Consider the following 23,051-nt stretch of genomic DNA (forward strand, 5'->3'; position numbering starts at 1 on the left):
CGGCGTGCGCGACACGGGAACGTCGTGCGCTCGCCCCGGTGAGCTCCGGGCCCCGCCCCGCACCCCGACGCCTCCTCGGAAGCAGCAGATCCCGCCCCTGGGCCGCGGAGGTCCCCACTCCCCAAACAGAGGTCGCAGTCAGAGTTCCCGGGTCCCTTCCGCCTGGGTTCACGTTCACGTTTATTCAAACAACAGAGCCGACTCGGGCGAGGTCTGGGAGCGGCGGGCGGGCGGTGTCGCCTCCTGGGCTCTGCTGACCCCTGGTGGTGGGGTCGGCCCAGGCGGGGACCTAGCCCAGCCCCCCTCGGCCGCTGCTGACCGCCATCCCCCACACCGCCTTTTGGAGCCCGCAGAGGGAGGCAGGGGCGTCCCCGGGGACAGCTCAGGCGGCCACAGTTGGGGGCGGGGAGCATCAGCCTGTGCGGAGCCGGGAGCCTGGGAAGCAGGAGGCCAGAGGGTGGCCCCTTCGGTTAAGTGTCTGGGGAGCGGCCCGGGAGCCCAGAGGGGTCGTCGGGGGAAGCGCGGGGCACGTGCTCGCAGGTGATGAGGTGGGTGGGCAGCGCCTGGGTGTCGTGGAAGATGACGAAGATGCTGGGCTGGCAGATGCAGTCCACGGCGCTGTCGTAGCGCAGGAGCACGTGGCCAGGACCCCGCAGAGGGGGCGCCCGCAGACCGCGGCGGCCCTGCCCGTAGTCGCCAGTCAGCACCCGTGCCACGAACACCGCCTTATGGCCATCGGCGTTGGGGGGCGAGTAGCGGTCCTGCACCGACAGGGAGGCGCGCCTGGCGAAATACACGCCCTTCCCGTAGACCGTGGCTGCAGGGCGGGACGGGGCAAGGTCAGGGTGGTCGGGGTGCGCAGAGCCCCCGCCCCTGCCCGGCTCAGGCCTCACCGTTGCGGCCGCAGAAGCTGCGGTTGAAGCCGTGGGCGCAGATGTCAGGCACTGCCGGTGCCGTCGTGCCGTGGTACAGCACCTGCTCCACCGGGCGCCGCTCGCATCGCTGCAGCAGGCGCTCCCGGTACAGCTCATACTGCTGCTGCAGCAGCGGGTGCGACACGCGCTCCACCTGCGGGGAAGGCCCGGGCCAGGATTAAACACCCTCCCTACGCCCTGGGGCCGACGCAGGGCAGAGCTGAGCCTGGCAACCAGGAGCCCTCTGTTGGAGGAGTCCAGGGTTTGAGGGAGCCCTTGCAGCCCCCATCATGCTCTGTCCAGCAGCAGACGGTAACACCTCCGTGAAGCAAGTGACTTCAGAGGGCCGCTGGGGAGGCCTGACCCCTCCCCCTCCCGTGGAGGTCTGCGGGCGGGCAAACCCCACCCACTCAAGCGAGGCCTCTGCAGAGAAAAGCTGAGCCAGGGCCCTATGCTGCCTACAGCACTTGACTCCAACACCAGGAGATGCCACAGACCTCTCAGTGCTGAAAGACCCAGGTGGGAGAGAAGGCCTCAGGTGACCAACCTGACAGCCCTGGGAAACACTTTTAAAGAAATTTTAAATAGTTTCTTCAGAGGGTTGCAAAAGAACACCACGCCTATTAAACAAAACTAGCTGCTATGAAAAGGAACTAGTCTGAAAACCAGAGTGCTCCTGCATTCAGAAAGGGACGCTGAGCTAAATCTAGAGGGGGTGAGCCAAATGAGGAAGTGGTTCAAACTGAAGACCTAGCTAGTGTTCTAGATGGAGTTCAGGAACTGACGCAGAGTGAGAAGCTAACGGAAGAGAAAGGAACTCCGAGGGAGCAGGTGAGGGGGCCTGAGGTCTGAGCCCACATAGCAGGAGCTCCACCGGCCGGAGCTCCAGCACACACAGGGAAGACGCTTCCCTGAGCTGAAGGAACATCTTCAGATACACAAGATCCGTGAAATGCCAAGAAGGACAATGAGGAAAGACAACGCCCCTGGCACCCACGTGCCAGGAAACCTCAACCTTCAGAGTGAAAGAAAACCCTGCAAGTTTTTTTTTTTTTTTCTTCTTTGAGAGGGAGTCTGGCTGTGTCGCCCAGGCTGGAGTGCAGCGCCACGATCTCGGCTCACTGCAAGCTCCGCCTCCCGGGTTCACGCCATTCTCCTGCCTCAGCCTTCTGAATAGCTGGGACTACAGGCGCCTGCCACCGCGCCCGGCTAATTTTTTTGTATTTTTAGTAGAGAAGGGGTTTCACTGTGTTAGCCAGGATGGTCTCGATCTCCTGACCTCGTGATCCGCCTGCCTCGGCCTCCCAAAGTGCTGGGATTACAGGCGTGAGCCACCGCACCTGGCCAACCCTGCAAGTTTACACACACACACAACAAGGTCAATATGCAAACCGGAAGAAGTCTCACCTTCTCACATTGGGTCTCTCATTACCGACACCAGATGCTAAGAAACCATGGGGGGATATTTTTTAACTTTCCAAGAAAAATATTCTTTTAAGAATGAAGAAAAACAGCAATGTCTTCAAATATCTGAGGAAAAACATATTTTGAACCTGAACACTATATCCAGCCAAACTAGTAATGAAGAATGAGGACAAATAAGGGCATATTAGGACACACGAGAACATGGAAGTTCATACCAACATCAAATTACAGTTGCAAAATACCTCTAATTGTAAAGGGCAATATAAATTTAAAAGTCGGCCGGGTGCAGTGGCTCACGCCTGTAATCCTGGCACTTTGGGAGGCCAAGGTGGGTGGATCACTTGAGGTCAGGAGTTCGAGACCAGCCTGACCAACGTGGCAAAACCCCGTCTCGCCGGGCGCGGTGGCTCACGCCTGTAATCCCAACACTTTGGGAGGCAGAGGCGGGCGGATCACGAGGTCAGGAGATCGAGACCATTGTGAAACCCCATCTCTACTAAAAATACAAAATTTAGCCGGGCGCGGTGGCAGGCGCCTGTAGTCACAGCTACTCAGGAGGCTGAGGCAGGAGAATGGCGTGAACACAGGAGGTGGAGCTTGCAGTGAGCCGACATCGTGCCACTGCACTCCACCCTGAGTGACAGAGCAAGACTCCGTCTCAAAAAAAAAAAAAAACCCGTCTCAGCCGGGTGCGGTGGCTCACGCCTGTAATCCCAGCACTTTGGGAGGCCAAGGCGGGCAGATCACGAGGTCAGGAGATTGAGACCATCCTGGCTAACATGGTGAAACCCCGTCTCTACTAAAAATACAAAAATAAGCCGGGCGTGGTGGCAGGCGCCTGTAGTCCCAGCTACTCAGGAGGCTGAGGCGGGAGAATGGCGTGAACCCGGGAGGCAGAGCTTGCAGTGAGCCGAGATCGCACCACTGCACTCCAGCCTGGGCTACTGAGCGAGACTCCGTCTCAAAAAAAAAAAACAAAAAACAAAAAACAAACCATCTCTACTAAAAATACAAAAAGTAGCTGGGTGTGGTGGTGTGTGCCTGTAATCCCAGCTACTTGGGAGGCAGAGGCAGAATCACTTGAACCCAAGAGGTGGAGGTTGCAGTGAGCCGAGATCATGCCACTGCACTCTAGCCTGGGCAACAGAGAGAGACACTGTCTCAAAAAAATTATATATATAAATGTATATATTAATATATAAATGTATATATTTAAACATATATGTTCACATATACGTAAATTTAAAAGTCAAATATGTTTAGCACCCACTCAAGGAGATACTCCCACTAAACAAAAGAGTCTGTGCCAAAAGGTGACAAGCGGGGTACTGAGTAACCCGGTGGTCAAGAATGGCCTGGAAAAAATGAAGAAAGTCAAAAAAGAAAAGCCATTAGCCTTGAATCCTAGAACATCTTTTTCACAGAACAGAATTTTAATAACTAGGATTTCACTTCTCTTTCTATGGCTCAGTGGTAAATGTTTTTTCATTATTATAGTATGTCTACCAACCTATGGCCCACGCATGGAGGCTTTGTGATAGTTACAGAAACCTTTACTACATAATAAAAATAATGTAACTGACCAAATTGAGATGGAAGATGAGGGAGGAGGCAAAAGAGAGAGAAGCGAGGCCCATTCTCCTCATCTTCCATGAGGGAAGGCAAGAAACAATCTCTAAAGCTGTCAAGTGAAAAAAAAAAAATTCAAGCATACCATTTAAAGTCATCAAGGTGCTCACCGGAAGAACCAAGTACGTATAATTAACAAAACCACCAGGATATGAGGTCAGTGCGTCTGGGTGGTGGTGATGCTGGTGGCAGTGAGCGGTGACGGTGTGTTGGTGAAGCTGACAGTGACAGTGGTGATGCTAATGGTGGTGATGATAGTGGCCATGGTGGTGGTGGTAGTGGTGGTGGTGGTGATGGTGGTGACGACAGTGAGTGGTGAAGGTGGTGGTGATGATGGTGGTGACGACAGTGAGTGGTGAAGGTGGTGGTGATGATGGTGGTGACGACAGTGAGTGGTGAAGGTGGTGGTGATGATGGTGGTGACGACAGTGAGTGGTGAAGGTGGTGGTGATGATGGTGGTGACGACAGTGAGTGGTGAAGGTGGTGGTGATGATGGTGGTGACGACAGTGAGTGGTGAAGGTGATGGTGATGGTGGTGGTGATGACAGTGAGTGGTGAGGGTCATGGTGATGGTGATGATGATGATGAGTGGGGATGATTATGGTGATGGTGGTGGTGATGGTGATTGTTGTGATGGTGATGGTGTTGATGACAGTGAGTGGTGAGGGTCATGGTAATGGTGATGATGATGATGATGAGTGGGGATGATTATGGTGATGGTGGTGGTGATGGTGACTGTTGTGATGGTGATGGTGGTGATGGTGATGATGGTGGTGACGACAGTGAGTGGTGAAGGTGATGGTGATGGTGGTGGTGATGACAGTGAGTGGTGAGGGTCATGGTGATGGTGTGATGGTGGTGGTGATGGTGATGGTGGTGATGGTGATGATGGTGGTGATGATGGTGGTGAGGGTCATGGTGATGGTGTGATGGTGGTGATGATGGTGGTGAGGTCTGGGGACAACCAGAGGTTCTTTTTGCATTTCTGACCAGCTCCTGGTGGAGGGTGATGCTGCTGGCCCCACGCACAACTTTGGGCATCAAGAGTTGAGAGTGCCCCGTGCAAGGCCGGGCGCGGTGGCTCACGCCTGTAATCCCAGCACTTTGGGAGGCCGAGGCAGGCGGATCACGAGGTCAGTAGATCGAGACCATCCTGGCTAACATGGTGAAACCCCGTCTCTACTAAAAATATTTTTTTAAAAATTAGCCGGGCGTGGTGGCGGGCGCCTGTAGTCCCAGCTACTTGGGAGGCTGAGGCAGGAGAATGGCGTGAACCCGGGAGGCGGAGCTTGCCGTGAGCCGAGATCGAGATCGTGCCACTGCACTCCAGCCCAGGAGACACAGCGAGATGCCGTCTCAAAAAAGAGAGTGCCCCGCGCAGTGTCATCAGCACAGTGACCGCAGCGAGCCCGGGCCTTTCTGTGGAGGCAGAAGAGCGCCCAGAACAGCACAAGGGACGCATCTGTGGAGTGAGTAATCCTCAAAATGACCACAAGATGGCATCACCGCCCCATGCTCCAAATAAGGAAACTGAGGCCTGGAGCTGGTCCCATAGTCCCTGCTGACCCAGCCACGAGTGGCAGAGTGGGGCCCGTCACTCAGGCCTATCAGATCCCAAGGCCCCCACTCTGTTCCCTCCTGTTTCCCTACCCACTTTGGGAACGCCCTCTGGGCAGAGAACAGGGCTGGGAGCCTGTCAGCTCCTGGTCAGCTGACCTTGATGTAGGCGAGAGGGACAGGCCACAGACTTGGCAAGGCGCTAATGGTGCAAGAGCCCAGGACGCCATGAGGCCAGAGAGACAGGGCATGGACTCACACGAACGACGCGGATGCTGCTGCGGGCAGCGTCCAGGGTGTCGTAGAAGGCCCGCACCACCTCCTGGAACTCCCCGGTGTTCCCTGCCAGACGCTCCAGCTTGTTCCAGGGCCCCTTCAGCGTCTGCCCCGCCACTGATGCATGGGGAAAAGCGGGGGGTCAGAGCCATGCCTGGGGCACTAGCCCCTGCTAACCAGCCCACCCCACCGTCCCTCAGTCCAGGAGGTAGACTCACAGGTAGGGCCTGAAGCTGCCAAGGGAAAGGCCAAACTCTGATCCCAGGGGCCAGCCAGAAGTGCCACCAAGTGGCGGGCAGCACGGGCAGGGTGGGCCCCGAAGCCACGGAGGATGGTGTAGTCACCACGCAGGGCAACACTCACACCATGGCACCGCTCCAGGCGAGCACGCAGCTCTGCAGGCAGTGTGCGGCGCCAGGGCCCCACCGTCTCCTCCTGGACGTGGACCTCCAAGGCAGCCCTGAGCGCCCGGTCCAGCTCCTCCACATCCTGCTCAAAGGCCGAGTGCACCACCAGCTGGGCCTTGCCATCAGTCCCCCCATCTGGGGGCTCTTCTGCCTCCAGCGGGGGCTGGTCCAGCAGGGAGAGGGCCAGGGCTTGCCGCAGGGCAGCAGCCTCCTCCTGCTCAGCCGCCTGATCTTGAGGCTGCAGTGACCGGTGAAGGGCCAGCTGCAGAGCGGCCTCCTCCTCCAGCCACCTGGGTGCCACAGTGCTGGGGGCCACAGGCTCCTCCTCCTCATGCCCTGGGGTCGCCTCCTCCTCTGGCTGCTCCTGAGGCCTTTCCTCCTCCAGCTCCCGAGGCAGCCGGTCCTCCCCGTCTAGGTCTAGGCCCTCCAGGGTGGCCAGCAGTTCTCGGACCTCCTCTGGGGGCAGGGAGAGGCCACTGGGTCAGGGGCTGGACCCAGGAGGAGTTGGAATGGGTGAAAGATGGGGAGCAAGTTTTTAGGGTAGAGGGTGGGCCTAAGATGGGTCAGTAGACAGATGGGAGCACAGAGCAGGGCAGGGGGTGAGGTCAAGTGAGGGCCACAGGATGTGCTGAGGGCTCCCAGGGAGCCCTACCCAGGCTCACGTCCTCCTGGTCACCACCTGTACTGTCTGGGGTCCACAGGGTGTGGGCGTTGCCAGGGAGCACTGGGAGGGCCTCGGTAGGGTCCACCTGTAGGGAGAGGATGTCAGGACCACTAGCCTCTGGGCAAGGGCAGAGGAGGCCTGGGGCAGAGGCGTGAGAAAGGGGAGGGCAGGGGTGGGACTCCATCTCTACCTCTTCAAGGCCTGTGTCCAACGTGGCTGTGGCCAGGCGCTCTGTCCCAAAGACACACTGGAACTGAGCCTCCAGCCCCTGGAGAAGGTGCTGCCCTTCTGGGCCCAGGAGAAACCTGGCGCTGCCCGGGTGCTCCAGGCACAACACATGGCAGCTAATGCTGCCCAGCAGGCTCCGCAGAAACTCCTCAGCCGCCTGGCAGGAAGCCTGGGCTCCACAGAGCTGCAGGGCCATTGCAGAGATGGAGTTTGCAGGTTTGGAGCACAGGAAAGGTACTTTGAGTCCCCAGTAGGAGGAGGGGGCTGAAGGTGAGGAGTCCTGAGGGGTCACTCACCCGAAAGCCAGTCATATCCGGTCCTTCAAGTGGGAAGAGAGCAACGTCTCCCAGGCCCGCCAGAAGGTCCTCATGGTAGAGCTGCAGGAAGCGCATCGCCCCTGGCTCCATCAACAGCACCATCTCCACCAGGCCCTCCTGCCCCGCCAGCTTCACACATCCTGGGCTCACAGGCCCTGCCTTCTCCAGAGACCCCATGGTGATCTCCATGGGACCCACCAGCCCCTCTTGCTCTGGTGAGTCCATGGCAATTTCCACCAGGCCCTCCTGCCCCGGCAACCCCTTAGAGGTCTCCACTGGGCCTGCAGACCCCACAGGCCCCAGGCTCATGGGCCCCTCCTGTTCCTGCAACCCCACAGGCCTCAGGCTTACCAGCCCCTCCTGTTCCAGAGACCCCATGGGCATCGAGCTGACTGGCTCTGCCTGTCCCAGAGACCCCATGGGACCTGTCCTCAGAGAGGCCCCTGACTGCCCTGGTTCCTGGCCAGAGCCCGTTGTCATAATCCCTGTACCCTGCACCATGGGACCTGTCCTCAGAGAGGACCCTGACTGCCCTGGTTCCTCGCCAGAGCCCATTGTCACAGTCCCTGCACCCTGCAGAGCCGTCACCAACCCTCCGGTCCTCAGGAGAGCATGCTTGGTAGCCCTAGGCCCCTGGGTGGACGGGTGGTCCCCTCCACTGGTGTTCTCAGCCAGCTCCTCGGGCTCCAGGACGTCGTAGTGGGGGACAAGGCTCAGCTCTGAGCCCTGCAACCGGTGCTCCTGCTGCAACACTCGTTCTGCCACTTGGAGGAAGGGAAAGGACAGAAAGCCTGTCAGATTTCTGCAGGAGAGGGACGGTCGGCTCGGTCTGCCCAGCCCCACTCACCTTGCCACTGCTGGAAGGAGGCAACAGTGCCCAGGGGCCCGGGTAGGCATTGCAGGTCCTCCAGGGGCCCCCCACCACTGCGGCGCTCATTCTCCAGGTACAACTCCAGCAACAGCAGGTCCACAGAGGCACCATCCCCCACCACACGCACCGCTCGGGCCTGGGGAACCCGGGCCAGGGACACCAAGGTCCCCTCCAGGCCCAGATTCTGGGCCTGCTCCTCCAGGACACGGACATCTGTGGGGTATGTGCAGGTCAGCTCAGGGAATCTCCCCTAGCCAGCACCTCAACCCCAACCCTGCCTCTCACCTGCCTCAGAAAGGGGCTTGGGCAACTGGACCAGAGCCCGGTCTGGCCGGGGGCTGGCCAAGGCACAGCAAGGCTGTACTGGGAGCCCCGAGGCACGCAGCAAGGCCTGGACATGCTGCTCCAAGCGCTGGGGTGTAGTGCCAGGGGGCAGTCCTTGGAGCAGCAGGCGTGCAGGGGCTCGTGGTGGAGCTGGCCGCAGGCTCAGCTGGGCACCATGTAGTTCGTGATCTGCCTGGGCCAAGACCCTCTCAGCATCTGTGGGCAGGGGCGGGGCAGGACGTCAGGCATTAGAATATCAGGGCACCCAGGCTGTCCCTTCAGCCAGCCCTCTCACCTGCAGGCTCTCTGAAGGTAAGGACGCCCCCACAGCCCAGTCTCTGCCAGCTCGACACAGGTCCCCCTCCAGAGCGTCGGCGGTTTTCAAAGTAGAGAGTGAGCAGCTCGTCGGGCACGGCAGGGGGCAGTCCACGGACCTCAACTGCCACCCCTGCCTCTGCCTCCGCCATTGCAACCCTGGGACGGGGCATCAGGTGGGTAGGGAAACAGCCCATTCCACCCCTCCTGCCCCTCCCCAGGCCCCTCCGAGGTGTGTCCTCAATGCTCCCCCATTATGGGTGGCCCCACACACAGCACTTACATTCCCCGCGGCCGCTAGGCAGCCTCAGGCCATGAGCTCAGCCAGGACTCCTGTGCCTGCCCCTCAGCAAGCCTAACCCTGCTGGGAGCAGGAAAACAAAAGTGAAACTGAAAGACGGAAGGAGGGAGGGAGCAGCTGGGCCCTGGGCGCTGAGGCCTGGGTACTGGGGCTCAGATGCTTCCTCTCCTGCTGCAGCCTCAACCCCCAGCTGACCAGGAGGTATTGGCCAGGCTGGACCCCTCAGGACCCTCCAGCCAACCCAGCCCAGCCCACCGGTCCTACCTGGCCCACTCCAGCCCCTGGTTGGCAGGGTAGACAGGAGTGTCCTCTGGTGGCCCTCCACTCCCCTGGCCTCCATGGCCCGAAAATGGCCAATCACGCGCCCCACTAAACCCACCAAGGGGCCTGAGTCACTGCCCCTCACTCAGGATCTCCAAGCCTCTGTGTCCATGACACCCTCTGCACACAAAGTGCTGGGTCTCCAGGCCCGCCCCCGGCCAAGGCTGGCCTTCAACGCCCCCAGCAACCTTCTCAATCCTGCTCCTGGTCCCTCACACCTGCCAGGTGCTGAGCATGGGCGGTTCCCCACCCTTGGTCTCCAAGAATGTGCATTGCAGCACAGCCTTCCTCCCGCCTCAGGTCTTGCCTGCCCATTCCTGCAGCTTTCTGTCCTGCCTGCACCTCCCCATCTCACACCATCATTGGCATCGTCACAAGTAACCTCAGAAGGTGACAAGGTAATGGCTCCACTGCATTCCTTGCTGCTGCTAATCCTCACCACAGAAAGGGAAACGGAGGTGCAGACAGGCCCATAGCAGCACCAGGCCTCAAACCTGGGCGGTGCCTTCAGAGTCCACACTCCCACTCGCCACAGATCTCCCACATCACCCAAGCTCCGTTTGCTTCCAGCCTTTCAAAGAGCTGTGGCCACTACCGCTCTCCATCTCCTACTTCCCACTCACCCCTCAGCCCACCAAAACCCAGCCCCACCCCTGCTGTTCCTCCCTCCAGGGAGCTGAGGACCCTGGCCAGCCTGCACTCCTAGCCCTGCACATGCCACACCTCTGCTGCCCCGACCCTGGTCCCAGCCTCCAGCATCTCTCGCTAGGTAGCTAGGCTAACCTCTTAACTAGTCTCTGTCTGCCACTCCCATGGTGGGTCCTCAACAGAGGTGTCAGGGTGAGCCTTGTAAAATGACACCAGCAGCTGCTACAGCTCCCAGCATCAGCAACAGTAGAAACCAAAGTCCTGGGGGCCGGGCGCAGTGGCTCATGCCTGTAATCCCAGCACTTTGGGAGACTGACGCAGGTGGATCACGAGGTCAGGAGTTTGAGATCAGCCTGGCCAACATGGTAAAACCCTGTCTCTACTAAAAATATAAAAATTAGCCGGGCATGGTGGCAGGTGCCTATAATCTCAGCTACTCAGGAGGCTGAGTCAGGAGAATAGCTTGAACCTGGGAGATGGAGGTTGCAGTGAGCTGAGATCGTGCCATTGCACTCCAACCAAGGTGATAGAGTGAGACTCTGTCTAAAAAAAAAAAAAACCCAAAGTCCTTTTGAGGACCTGCCCCCTGCCCAGCTGCACCTGACCAGACCTCAGTCCCTTCTCTGGCCCCATGCCCCCTGCACACCCTGATGCTCAGAGGGCTCCAGGCTCTCAGCTCTTCCTGCAGAGCTACAGGCCACTCCTGCCTCAGTGGCCTGGGACTGGCCCTTCCCTCTGCTTGGCCCTACCTTCCCCACAAACCCCCATAGCCACCCCTCTGGCATGATCTCCCTTACTCTGCCTTTTTTTTTTTTTTTTTCTGAGACGGAGTTTCGCCCTTTCACCCAGGCTGGAGTGAAGTGCCGTGATCTCGGCTCACTGCAACGTCCACCCACTGGGTTCAAGTGATTCTCCTGACTCAGCCTCCCGAGCAGCTGGGATTATAGGCGCCTGTCCCCATGCCCAGCAAATTTTTGTATTTTTAGTAGAGATGGGTTTTCGCCATGTTGACCAGGCTGTTCTCGAACTCCTGACCTCAGGTGATCCACCCACCTTGGACTCCCAAAGTACTAGGATTACAAGCATGAGCCACCGCGCCCAGCCCCTTACTCTGTTTTTAAGGCAGATTTAACATAAATCTAAAAACACTTAGGGACTCTGCCTACATGACCCCTCCTGAAGCCCTTTACTCAACTTTGTACTCAGCATTTTACTTTATTTATTTAATTTTTAAAAATTTATTTATTTTGGCCAGGCACAGTGGCTTACCCTGTAATCCTAGCACTTTGGGAGGCCAAGGCAGGCGGATCACGAGGTCAGGAGATTGAGACCATTCTGGCTAACACGGTGAAACTCTGTCTCTACTAAAAATACAAAAAATTACCTAGGCATGGTGGAGGACGCCTGTAGTCCCAGCTACTTGAGGATGAGGCAGGAGAATGATGTGAACCCGGGAGGCGGAGTTTGCAGTGAGCCGAGATCATCCCACTGCACTCCAGCCTGGGCAACAGAGCAAGACTCCATCTCAAAAAAAAAAAAGTATTTATTTTCTTTGAGACGGAATCTCCCTCTGTGTCCAGGCTGGAGTGCAGTGGTGCAATCTTGGCTCACTGCAACCTCTGCCTCCCGGGTTCAAGGGATTCTCCTGCCTAAGCCTCCCAAGTAGCTGGGATTACAGGCACGCACCACCATGCCCAGCTAATTTTTGTATTTTTAGCAGAGACAGGGTTTCACCCTATTGGGCAGACTGGTCTCAAACTCCTGACCTCAGATGATCCACGTGCCTCAGCCTCCCAAAGTGCTGGGATTACTGGTGCCAGCCACCATACCCAGCTATTTTATTTTTATTTACTTATTTATTTATTTTTTGAGACAGTCACACTCTGTTACGCAGGCTGGAGTGCGGTGGCACGATCTCAGCTCACTGTAACCTCTGCCTCCCAGGTTCAAGCCATTCTCCTGCCTCAGCCTCCCCAATAGCTGGGATTACAGGTGCACACCACCATGCCCAGCTAATTTTTTTTTTTTTGTATTTTTAGTAGAGACGGGGTTTCACCGTGTTAGCCAGGATGGTCTCCATCTCCTGACCTTGTGATCCACCCGCCTTGGCCTCCCAAAGTGCTGGGATTACAGGCGTAAGCCACCGCGCCCAGCAAGCATTTTATTTTTCTTAAAGGTCTCTCAAATTTTGTGAGCTTCTGCTTCTACAAAGGTAGAAGTTACCTTCTACAAGGGTAAATCCATCCCTGCTTTTTCCACGTTTTCTCTAATGGAACTCATCACAGGTTATCCATTACGCCGACCCTGGCTGCAGAGGGCCTGCCACAGGCACCACTCACACCACAAGCAGACTGGTACAGTTTCGGGAATTTCTGTGGACTGGTTGTCCAGCTGGGGGTAAACTTGAAACCAGCCCCGGTGGAGTATTCACACCACGCGCATGTGCAAAACATGCACCCCAGGCTTCCCCTCACTAGGTCCGGCTGCTAAACACTGCGCCAGCGCACCATAGGTGCAGGACTCAGAGCGGCCTGGGAGAGGCCAGCCCTCCAAGGGCGGGAGGGCAGGTGGGGTCTGGGCCCCGGGTGGGAAGGCTGGCAGCAGGATGTACCCGGCCTGTGTCAGTCACTGCTCCCCCAAGAGGACTTGGGAGCTAAGCAGGGAGGTGGCCTGGCCTCCAGTCCTGCTGTATCCCCAAGCCTCAGCCCCTCGCAGCTTGTGAGGACGTTAGGCAGACAAGCGAGCGTTCAGGGTCTCTAGTGTGAAAACAAGACATCGTATTTGTTAGTACAAAAGGGTGACTGTGGTCAAGAATAATTGTACATTTTAAAACAACTCCAAGAGTATAACTGGATTGTTTGTAACATGAAGGACAAATGCCTGAGCTGATGGATACCCCATTTACCTTGATGTGATTATTATCCATGGCATGCCTGTATCAAAACATCCCATGTAGCCCGTAAATATACACCTACTATGTATCCACAAGAATTAAAAAAATAAAAAAGGGTCTCTAGTAGCAGGCCTGGCAGAGTTTGGGCTGACAGAGCAAATGGGGCAATTAAACCACGAGGCCTCGATTTGGGAACTAAAGGATTAGGCTTCTTGATTTGGGATAGACCTGGATGAAAAGAAGTGAACGTCGGGTTTTAAGGCCGAGAACGGACGGTCAGTCCCGGGCAGCTTCAGCAAATCCCGCATTTAGGAATAAATTTCTTAACTACCGAACGGCCAGTCAAATTGGCCAGACCAGACTTCTGCCTCCAGGGGTCTTCAGCGCCCACCGCCCGACCCCACCCCTCGGCAGACAGTGAGAGGCGGGCCTCTGGCCGGAGCGAAGAGGAACACGCAAGGCGGCGCAGCGGGTGGGGTCCGCGGAAGCCCCGCCCACCTGCCCCGCCCACCCCGAAGCTCGCCCTGCCCCGCCCCCTGCCCCGCCCCGTCACAAGGCCCCGCTGCGTCTTCCGAGCCGCAGGCGCAGGCCCAGCCGAGCGGCCGCCGAGCGGGTGCGGGTGCGGGCGCATCGGCCATCACCGCGCGGCCGCGCAGCGGACACCGTGCGTACCGGCCTGCGGCGCCCGGCCACCGGTGAGTCCCCGGCCCGAGCCCAGGAGCGCCTCCGACCCGCTGCGCCGCGCGGCCGGCCGCCCCCGCCCCCGCCCCCACGCGGATCTTGCGCATCCGAGCGTGGCCGCCTCGGGTCAGTAAGTTGGTCCGGCCGGGGCGCGCGGCAGCTCGCGGCCAGAGGTGGCGGCGGTGGTGGGGGCGGGGAGCCGCGGCGGCCTGGAGCCGGAGGGAGGGGGCGGCGCGCTGCGGCGACTGCTGGACCCGTGACCCTGTGCGCCCCCGGCCCGCGGAGGGCCCATCCGCTCTCGGTGCCAGTGCCACGGCCGCAGCCCCTACCCGCCTCGCCCCACGCCCGCTTTGTTCCCCGCACGCCCCGTGGTCGCTTCCATCCCCCACACACCCCCGCACCCCGCTGTTCCCGGCGTACCCCACTGGCAGGCACCGGCAGCCGATCCAGGCCCGATCCCCCCACCCCGGAGCCAGGGGCCGTTGGGCCCTGTTGTTGGGCTCGCGGGGGTGGGGGGGCTCGGGCCTTTGTTGGTCACAGATGGCCCGGGGATTTCCTGGGATAGAAATAGCCGCCGGCTCCGGCCCCTTAAAGCTGCTTAAGGGGCGGGATGCGGAGGGGAGGGTCCGGGCACACCCCACACGTCCCCGAACGAGACCCCAGCCTCCGCGCTGAGCTCCCACCCGGGAGACGCCGGCAGCGGCGCAGGCCTCCGGTTGCTTGTGAGAAACGACCCAAGCCCCAAATCCCGAGGCTGGCGGTCGTCCCCTCGCCCGGCCCCTCCCCCACCCTAAAGGCGGCCTAGAGCCCTGGGAAGGACCCACGGCGCCGCCCGTCCGGTCCTCACGCGCTTCTCCGGGCCCAGGCTCCGGGGCTCCCCACAGCCCGGGGCAAAGGTCACGGTCTTCCCTTGCTTCCCCCTGGGTTCCCAGAAGCAGGTGGAGTTGCGCAGGGCTGGGTCCCGACACTGTCGTCAAGCCAACTGTTCCACTGTTCCTTGTCTGTCTTCTCTAGGGGCGGACCGCGGAACCCGAGGCCATGTCCCATGAAAAGAGTTTTTTGGTGTCTGGGGACAACTATCCTCCCCCCAACCCTGGATATCCGGGGGGGCCCCAGCCACCCATGCCCCCCTATGCTCAGCCTCCCTACCCTGGGGCCCCTTACCCACAGCCCCCTTTCCAGCCCTCCCCCTACGGTCAGCCAGGGTACCCCCATGGCCCCAGCCCCTACCCCCAAGGGGGCTACCCACAGGGTCCCTACCCCCAAGGGGGCTACCCACAGGGCCCCTACCCACAAGAGGGCTACCCACAGGGCCCCTATCCCCAAGGGGGCTACCCCCAGGGGCCATATCCCCAGAGCCCCTTCCCCCCCAACCCCTATGGACAGCCACAGGTCTTCCCAGGACAAGACCCTGACTGTGAGTCTCAGGAAGGGAGGGGTGGGGTGGCCGGGAGGGCAGGGGGAGGTGCTTGTGAGTGGCACTGACCCAGCCTGTCTGCTTCTCAGCACCCCAGCATGGAAACTACCAGGAGGAGGGTCCCCCATCCTACTATGACAACCAGGACTTCCCTGCCACCAACTGGGATGACAAGAGCATCCGACAGGCCTTCATCCGCAAGGTGGGTAGGGGCATCTCCAAGGCGGTGCGGGGTGTGGCTCCCAGCAGATGACTCTGAGCGGCTCCTTCCCCAGGTGTTCCTAGTGCTGACCTTGCAGCTGTCGGTGACCCTGTCCACGGTGTCTGTGTTCACTTTTGTTGCGGAGGTGAAGGGCTTTGTCCGGGAGAATGTCTGGACCTACTATGTCTCCTATGCTGTCTTCTTCATCTCTCTCATCGTCCTCAGCTGTTGTGGGGACTTCCGGCGAAAGCACCCCTGGAACCTTGTTGCACTGGTAACCCTCAAACCTGAGCCTCTGTGCCTGGGTCCGGCCATGCAGTCCCACACGCCCACTCTTCCGGGCCTGGTCACCGTGGTTCTCCTTGTGCTCATGAGGCAGGGGCGGGCAGGGGTGGCATGGGGGCACACACCCAAGGTCAGCCTGTGTCTCCCAACCACAGTCGGTCCTGACCGCCAGCCTGTCGTACATGGTGGGGATGATCGCCAGCTTCTACAACACCGAGGCAGTCATCATGGCCGTGGGCATCACCACAGCCGTCTGCTTCACCGTCGTCATCTTCTCCATGCAGGTGAGGGGCCTCCCGTGGCTGGGCTGTGGCCGCAGGGGCTGAGCAGCTTTCCCAGGCCCAGCCCCATGGCCCGTTCCTCTCCCACCTGCAGACCCGCTACGACTTCACCTCATGCATGGGCGTGCTCCTGGTGAGCATGGTGGTGCTCTTCATCTTCGCCATTCTCTGCATCTTCATCCGGAACCGCATCCTGGAGATCGTGTACGCCTCACTGGGCGCTCTGCTCTTCACCTGCGTGAGTGAGGGGTGACCTTGGCCGGGGGCGGGATGCTGGGCAGGCAGGCTTGTCCCTCAACACCACTGTGCTGTCACCTCCAGTTCCTCGCAGTGGACACCCAGCTGCTGCTGGGGAACAAGCAGCTGTCCCTGAGCCCAGAAGAGTATGTGTTTGCTGCGCTGAACCTGTACACAGACATCATCAACATCTTCCTGTACATCCTCACCATCATTGGCCGCGCCAAGGAGTAGCCGAGCTCCAGCTCGCTGTGCCCGCTCAGGTGGCACGGCTGGCCTGGACCCTGCCCCTGGCACGGCAGTGCCAGCTGTACTTCCCCTCTCTCTTGTCCCCAGGCACAGCCTGGGGAAAAGGATGCCTCTCTCCAACCCTCCTGTATGTACACTGCAGATACTTCCATTTGGACCCGCTGTGGCCACAGCATGGCCCCTTTAGTCCTCCCGCCCCCGCCAAGGGGCACCAAGGCCACGTTTCCGTGCCACCTCCTGTCTACTCATTGTTGCATGAGCCCTGTCTGCCAGCCCACCCCAGGGACTGGGGGCAGCACCAGGTCCCGGGGAGAGGGATTGAGCCAAGAGGTGAGGGTGCACGTCTTCCCTCCTGTCCCAGCTCCCCAGCCTGGCGTAGAGCACCCCTCCCCTCCCCCCCCCCCCACCCTGGAGTGCTGCCCTCTGGGGACATGCGGAGTGGGGGTCTTATCCCTGTGCTGAGCCCTGAGGGCAGAGAGGATGGCATGTTTCAGGGGAGGGGGAAGCCTTCATCTCAATTTGCTGTCAGTGAAATTCCAATAAATGGGATTTGCTCTCTGCCTTCCCCTGGTCACTCTTCTCCCTGCCACTTTCAACATGAAGTTGGGAGGGGCTCCAGGCCCTCCCTGCTGATGGAGACACAGGACCAGAAATGAATAGTGGAGATTAATACAGTGCCAAGCCTCTGCCCACACACAGCTACATCATAAGGTGTGTGTTGGGTTCCCAACTGATGGACAGAGACCCTGGGGTGCCCAGAGTGAGTTAAGCCTGTGCTGGGGTACCCCGATGGTAAGTGGCCTGGCTGTGTCTACCAGGTGCTCCCTGGAGATGGCACGGTATAGCCGCCTCACTCTTCTGTCGCCTGGGCCAGCGGTACAGGTCATTGGCCTGCCCCAGGGCAGCCTGCCATGCTCCTTGGGCGCTCCTTGGGCCTCCCCAGCTCTGTGCAGTCCATCTGTGTGGGCACCCTGATATTCCACCCAGGCCTGCCTCTCTCCAGCCTCCCCATGAGAAACGCAGGCTGGAGATCCCGTCCAAGAGCTGGACAGAGACTGAGAGCTCAGCCATTTGGGCCCCTTGGCCTGCCCAGGCCCGGTCCTTTGGAGCCTTCAGCCCCAGCCTGCAATGCGTTTCCTGCCCTGTGACGCCTGCTGCTGCTGCAGGGGGTCCCTCCATTGCCTGGGACCTGGCTGGTCTGAGCCCTGCTGAGCTCTCACACCCCGCAGCTCTAGGCCCAGAGGCAGCTTTGGACTTGGATATTCCCACTGCAGCCTCGAGGCTCTGCATGCAGCGTGGCCTGAGGATCTCTCAATGCCCCTCCCCACTGCCCAGTCAGTCCCCTTAGCACCTCTGTGTACGAAGCCAGCACCACCCTGATGTCCGCAGGCACCGCAGTTGTGGGCTGCCCAGAGCCAAGCTCATCCTTCCTGAAACCTGCTCCTGCATTATCTCCAGGCCAGAGCAGGGCTGCCCCGCTTCCCTCTCCCTCCCAACGTCCCCTGCCTCACCTGGCCTCCTCGCCTGCCCCGCCCTCCACCAGGACCCTAGCGGTGTGTTTCTGAAACATCAATCACATCCGTTGCACTACCCGCCTGCCTAAAACCCTCGGTGGTGCCCTCAGGATGAAGTCCATGCTCCTTAGCCTGGTACGCGGGCCCTGCCATCTGCCCACTGGTGGCTCCAGCTGCCCTCCTGTTGTCCTCTTGCCTCTCAGCCTGGGGCCCTGACCCTGCACAACCTGAGTCACGAGTGGGCTCCCTGCTGCAGTGCTGTCATTGTTCACAGACAGTCCCTCTGCCAGTGTGGGGACACACACTGCCTTCCCAGCCACGAGGGCACCTCCTGGAGTCCACCTTGCCCTCTGCAGCGGCTAATCACATGCTGAGCAGCGAGTGGGCCACACGGCTTCCCCTTCCCCCACCTCCCCTTCTGGCTATTTCCTGAGCAGGTGCAGTTCCTCCTCTGGGTGCCCGCCTGTGCTCCAGCATGCTGAGGAGGAGAAAGAACCTGCTTAGCTCTAGCTCCCAGACCCCTCAGGATTTTATACGAAAGAGGAGAATAAAGTGTTTATGTGGCTAACGAGAACGTCAGGGTGGGGGCAGGGGGTGGTCTCGGGAGTAACTGCCAAGTGAAATGTGCCAGGACATTGTTTTCTTGAGGAGTTTGAGACGGACACAAACTCTTGGCTGAGAGGGAGAGGCTTTAGTGAGGCTCCCTGGGGACGGCAAGCTCCAGAGGTGTGGGACAGGGCCAGGGGGTGGAGGGCCCACAGCAAAGACCCCCACTGCCAGAGAGAAGGCCAGGGCTGAACACAGGAGAGCTTGGGCCTATCCTGCAGGTGAAGGGCACTCAGGCAGGGGCCACAGCTGGGTTTGTGTTTAGGAAGATGAGTCTGGCAATAGACGGTGCAGGGGAAGTCATGGGGCTGTGAACAGGTGAAGTGGGCCACAAGGAAGCCATTGAGACATGCCAGAGAGGAGCTGGGAGCACAGATGCCTCCAGAAGCATTGGGAGGTGCCAATTAAGCCAGGCTGGGCGCAGCCGAAGGCCAGTGGGATGTGTCTGACAACTGAGAGGTCTGCTATCTGCTGTGTCCCAGCCAGGGAGTGAAATGAGTCCAAGTACCTGGTGATGTGGCCAGGCAGATGAATCGGCACGGGGTGCTCACATGGAGTCATGAGGCTGAACGCACCTGTAGCAATTGTGAGGCCACCACACTGATTCTTCAGGTAGAAAGAAGACCAGTCGCTGACATCTGGGAGCTGATCTGGTCCTATCTTGTAGGCCTCAGTGTTGCTAGGAGCTGGCCTGGTGCTCACAGATAGAGGCCTTGGTGTTGCTAGGAGCTGTCCTGGCACTCACAGATAGAGCCCTCAGTGTCTCCTGGTTAAAATTTCATAGAACATCAACATCAGACTACTCTGACCATGATGGATCAATACAAAAACAAGACCCCTCTGTTATCACTCTGAACACAGACAAAACATGGGCACTGTCCAAGCTGTAAAAAGGGCAAGCAGTGCCCTGTCCCAGCCAGTCTGAGTGGCTGCTGCCTCTTCACAGCTGACAGCTCTAGCCTGGCTCTAGTCTGTCCTCCTTCCAAATACAATGCATTGAGACTCCCAATTGCAGAATGACGCCTGCTTCCTGACAGCACCAATCCAGAGCAGAGTCCCGCTTCCCTAAACCCTCCCCCAGATTACTCAAGCCAAATCCTGTAAGAAGTCCTTTCCAGCACCCTCTTAACACGACGCCCCAGGGTGTGGACGCTCCCCCACGATGAGCAGCCACGGGCTTGTTCAAGCATGGGCGTGTCCCGGGGGCTTCACAAGGAGCACTGACACAGGTCACTGACTATATGAAGGCCAAAAAGCGACCTAAATAAAGGAATTTATTTTTCAATCAAAAAACAAGTTATATACGTAAGCAAATATTAAACCCACACTTGATTTCAAGATTAAACAACACAGACATCTATGGAACAAAATGTCCAAGTCTCCACCCCATTCCCCACCCTGCAAAGCAACGCTGTCAATCAACGGTGCCTGCTGAAACCCTAACAGACAGTTGGGGCCAGCTCTGGACCCCAGCTCAGGTGAAACCAGCACGGGAACCCCATTCCACTGCCTCTGGCTAACTGGGGCCACTGTTCTGCAGCTCTGGATTGGAAGCACCTTCAGAACAGGGACTGTGCTCTGTGAGTTTTAACATCCAGCCTAGCACCTAGTCCAGGGCCTGGCACACCACAGGCGTCGAACGTGAAAGGAAGGAATGACCTTTTCACGGCACGATCAGCATGAATGCTCACTGCCCTCACCAGGCCCAGAGGACGCCATACTCTGCTGGACCTTGGCTCAACGTCAGCATCTGAGGAGTGCAGAGAGCAACACAAAAGCCCAGGGGATGCAGGAGACACATTTGGGGAAGCAGGTAGAAGAAGGAGAGGACGCATGGGAGACTCGCAGCGGGCTGAGGAGGCCAGTCGAGGCCATAAGTAAAAAGCTCAAAAGTCTGAACTGTATATTGTAGGCAGTGATCATCCTTGAGATGGTTTAAGTAGAGGCAGGAAGATCAGTGAAGACTATGGTGATGGTGCAGGCAGGGAGACCCGGACTTGGGGGCAGCGGGAAGGGGGAGGGGAGGGACTCCTGGGGGACCTGGTCCCAGCCTTGTAGGCTCTCAAGGTGGCCCCTCCTCCGCCAGGGCCCAGATGCTGCTTCCCAGGCAGCAGGATGGCTTGGCTCATGCTGGCATCAAGACACTCTACAAATGTCTCCCAAATGTCTACTTTGTCTAAGGCTTGTAGGACACACTGAAGACTTTTCAGAATGCCCAAAATGCAAATACCACCCCCAACTTCTCAACTCCCATCTCTTCACTGCTGGATAATACCTCTTCTCTCTGCAGGCCCTCCACCCTCTGGACCCACTTCACTCTTTCATCCACATCTCTTGCCCTTTCACTGCAACTTCCAAACCCGAGGCTGTCGTGCAACTCCTTCCTCTCAGTCTGGCCAGCTTTTCACTGGTATCCACAGCTTCGTGGGAGGACTCGAGTACCAAGCTCAAAATCTTCCTCTCTAACCCAAATGCTATCACGACCCTTGGCTATTTCTGGTTCTATCTTCTGAACACTCTCAACTTTGTGCCCTTCTCTGAAGGCAAGGCCATGATCACCTCTATAGCAACCCCTAATCTATCCTCAGCACCACAAAGGGATCTTTTTGATGAACAATCGAATAATGTCATTCCCCTGCTTAAACTCCTTCACTTCTTTGAAGTTCTCTTTGGAGAACTTCCAGCCAAGATGGTGGACTGAACTGAGTCCCAGGAGTTGGGACCTGAGATCCCAACTCCCACTCTTTTTTTTCCCAGCAGTAATTGAAGCAACCAACTCCCACTCTTAACACATAAAAGTTGCTACACAAAATTCTTTTTTTTTTTTTTCCTTTTTTTTGAGACAGGGTCTTACTCTGTCACCCAGACCGGGACACAGTTCATGGGTCACTGCACCTCAACCTCCCAGGCTCAAGCAATCTTCCTACCTCAGTCCCCCAAGTAGCTGGGACTATAGGTGCCCACCAGCATGCCTGGCTAATTTTATTTTTATTTTTATTTTTGTAGAAACAGGGTCTTGCTATATTGCCCAGGCTGTTCTCAAACTCCTGGGTTCAAGCGATCCTCCCAACTTGGCCTCCCAAAGTGCTGGGATTACAGATATGAGCCACCGTGCCTAGCCAAGACAAAATATTCTAAAACACTTAAATATATGTAGCTGAGCAGAAATGTAATAAATAAATGTAAAGAGAGACCCCTCAACTGTGAGGAAAGAGTTGCAGCTGTGTGATTCACAGCAGTTGCACTCAGGAGACAGGGATTCTCATTCAGGACCCACCCAGCGAAGGATCACTGGCGAGACCCCAGGCTCTCGGCTAGGAACCTAGAGGGCTTGGACCAGGGGCAGATGTGAACCAGACAGAGCTTTAGCAAAACTACAACCCAGACTCCGCTCAGCTCTGCCTCTATTGGTTGAAGGTAATCAGACAAGGCAAGTGCTTTCTGGAAAAAGATATTATCCACCACCTCTGCAATTTTTTATAGACAACACTTGTCATTCAGTTAAAAATTACTAGGCATTTCAAAAGAAAGGACACTATGACTGAAAACCAAGAGGAAACAGACCCAGAGGTGACTCAAAGATTAAAGATAGCAAATAAGGACTTTAAATAAATATGGTGGATGTTAAGAAAAATACACATGGAAATGGAGAAGACTGGAAGAAAATGTGGAGAATTTCCCCAGACAATTGGATTTTATAAAAAGAATCAAGGGCTGGCCTTAATCCCAACACTTTGGGAAGCAAAGGCAGGCGGATCACTTGAGCCCAGGAGTTTGCGACCAGCTTGGGCAACATGGCAAAACCCCATCTCTACAAAAAATACAAATATTAGCCAGACATGGTTGTGTGTGCCTGTAGTCCCAGCTACTCAAGAGGCTAAGGCGGGAGGATCACCTGAGCTAGGGAGTTTGAGGCTGCAGTGAGTCATGATCACACCTCTGTACTCTAGCCTGGGTGATAGAGTGAGACCCTGTTTAAAAAAAAAAAAAGAATCAAATCAAGCTTTTCTTTAATTCTTTCTCCTTCCTTCCTTCCTTCTTTCTTTCCTTCCTTCTTTCTTTCTTGTTCTTTCTGTCTTTCAACAGGGTCTCTGTTGACCATGCTGGAGTACAGCGGCACAGTCATGGCTCACTGCAGCCTCAACCTCTTGGACTCAAGATCCTTCCGCCTCAACCTCCCAAGTAGCTAGGACCACAGGCGCTCACTACCACACCTGGCTATTTTTTTTCTTTTTGAGATGGGGTCTCGCTTTGTCGCCCAGGCTGGAGTGCAGTGGCACAATCTCAGCTCACTGCAACCTCCGCTTCCCAGGCACAAGTGGATCCTCCCACTTCAGCTTCCCAAGTAGCTGGAACCACAGGCATGCACCACCACCCCTGGCTAATTTTTTGTATTTTTTGTAAAGATGGGGTTTCACCATGTTGCCCAGGTTGGTGTTGAACTGCTGAGCTCAAGTGGTCCGCCCACCTCAGCCTCCCAAAGTGTTG

The 23,051-nt window shown here is 57.6% G+C and overlaps 2 protein-coding genes and 1 long non-coding RNA gene across 14 annotated transcripts; 2 read left to right on the top strand and 1 right to left on the bottom strand.

Annotated features, from left to right (window-relative positions):
- Window positions 1-144: 144 nt before the first annotated feature.
- Window positions 145-14,335, bottom strand: PARP10 (poly(ADP-ribose) polymerase family member 10). 8 transcript variants are annotated; one of them, XM_063816685.1, is made up of 13 exons: window positions 12,422-13,012; window positions 11,468-11,562; window positions 9,212-9,289; window positions 8,909-9,087; window positions 8,575-8,829; window positions 8,266-8,502; window positions 7,398-8,182; window positions 7,064-7,285; window positions 6,862-6,958; window positions 6,021-6,665; window positions 5,786-5,919; window positions 894-1,068; window positions 145-817 (listed from the first exon to the last, which is right to left on the bottom strand). In XM_063816685.1, coding segments are annotated over exons 3-13 (3,078 nt in total). In that variant the 5' UTR covers window positions 9,214-9,289; window positions 11,468-11,562; window positions 12,422-13,012; the 3' UTR covers window positions 145-470. The 8 variants fall into 8 exon arrangements, with proteins under 8 accessions (XP_063672755.1, XP_063672752.1, XP_063672753.1 ...); XM_063816682.1 differs by lacking the exons at window positions 11,468-11,562; window positions 12,422-13,012 and adding an exon at window positions 14,193-14,335 and having other exon boundaries at window positions 9,212-9,292; XM_063816683.1 differs by lacking the exons at window positions 11,468-11,562; window positions 12,422-13,012 and adding an exon at window positions 14,193-14,328.
- Window positions 9,005-12,427, top strand: LOC129135801 (uncharacterized). The gene is made up of 3 exons (XR_008536957.2): window positions 9,005-9,104; window positions 9,851-9,948; window positions 12,238-12,427. It is a non-coding gene; the product is annotated as an uncharacterized LOC129135801 (long non-coding RNA).
- On the top strand, window positions 13,580-17,004 carry GRINA (glutamate ionotropic receptor NMDA type subunit associated protein 1). Of its 5 annotated transcripts, none has more exons than XM_016958927.4 (7): window positions 13,580-13,786; window positions 14,787-15,189; window positions 15,279-15,391; window positions 15,465-15,665; window positions 15,832-15,960; window positions 16,052-16,195; window positions 16,279-17,004. In XM_016958927.4, exons 2-7 carry the CDS (start codon window positions 14,811-14,813, stop codon window positions 16,426-16,428), a joined length of 1,116 nt encoding a protein of 371 aa, XP_016814416.2. In that variant the 5' UTR covers window positions 13,580-13,786; window positions 14,787-14,810; the 3' UTR covers window positions 16,429-17,004.
- Window positions 17,005-23,051: the final 6,047 nt, after the last annotated feature.

This window comes from Pan troglodytes, chromosome 7, assembly GCF_028858775.2.
Source record: "Pan troglodytes isolate AG18354 chromosome 7, NHGRI_mPanTro3-v2.0_pri, whole genome shotgun sequence".
Taxonomy (NCBI): domain Eukaryota; kingdom Metazoa; phylum Chordata; class Mammalia; order Primates; family Hominidae; genus Pan; species Pan troglodytes.

Coding starts and splice junctions, on each gene's coding strand:
- PARP10 (XM_016960073.3), bottom strand. CDS start 9,125: ATGGGCTGTTTCCCTACCCACCTGATGCCCCGTCCCAGGGTTGCAATG. Junction 8,503..8,574: donor CAAGCCCCTTTCTGAGGCAG/GTGAGAGGCAGG, acceptor CATACCCCACAG/ATGTCCGTGTCCTGGAGGAG. Junction 6,959..7,063: donor TGGACACAGGCCTTGAAGAG/GTAGAGATGGAG, acceptor CTCTCCCTACAG/GTGGACCCTACCGAGGCCCT.
- GRINA (XM_016958927.4), top strand. CDS start 14,811: ATGTCCCATGAAAAGAGTTTTTTGGTGTCTGGGGACAACTATCCTCCC. Junction 15,666..15,831: donor CCTGGAACCTTGTTGCACTG/GTAACCCTCAAA, acceptor TCCCAACCACAG/TCGGTCCTGACCGCCAGCCT. Junction 15,961..16,051: donor TCGTCATCTTCTCCATGCAG/GTGAGGGGCCTC, acceptor TCCCACCTGCAG/ACCCGCTACGACTTCACCTC.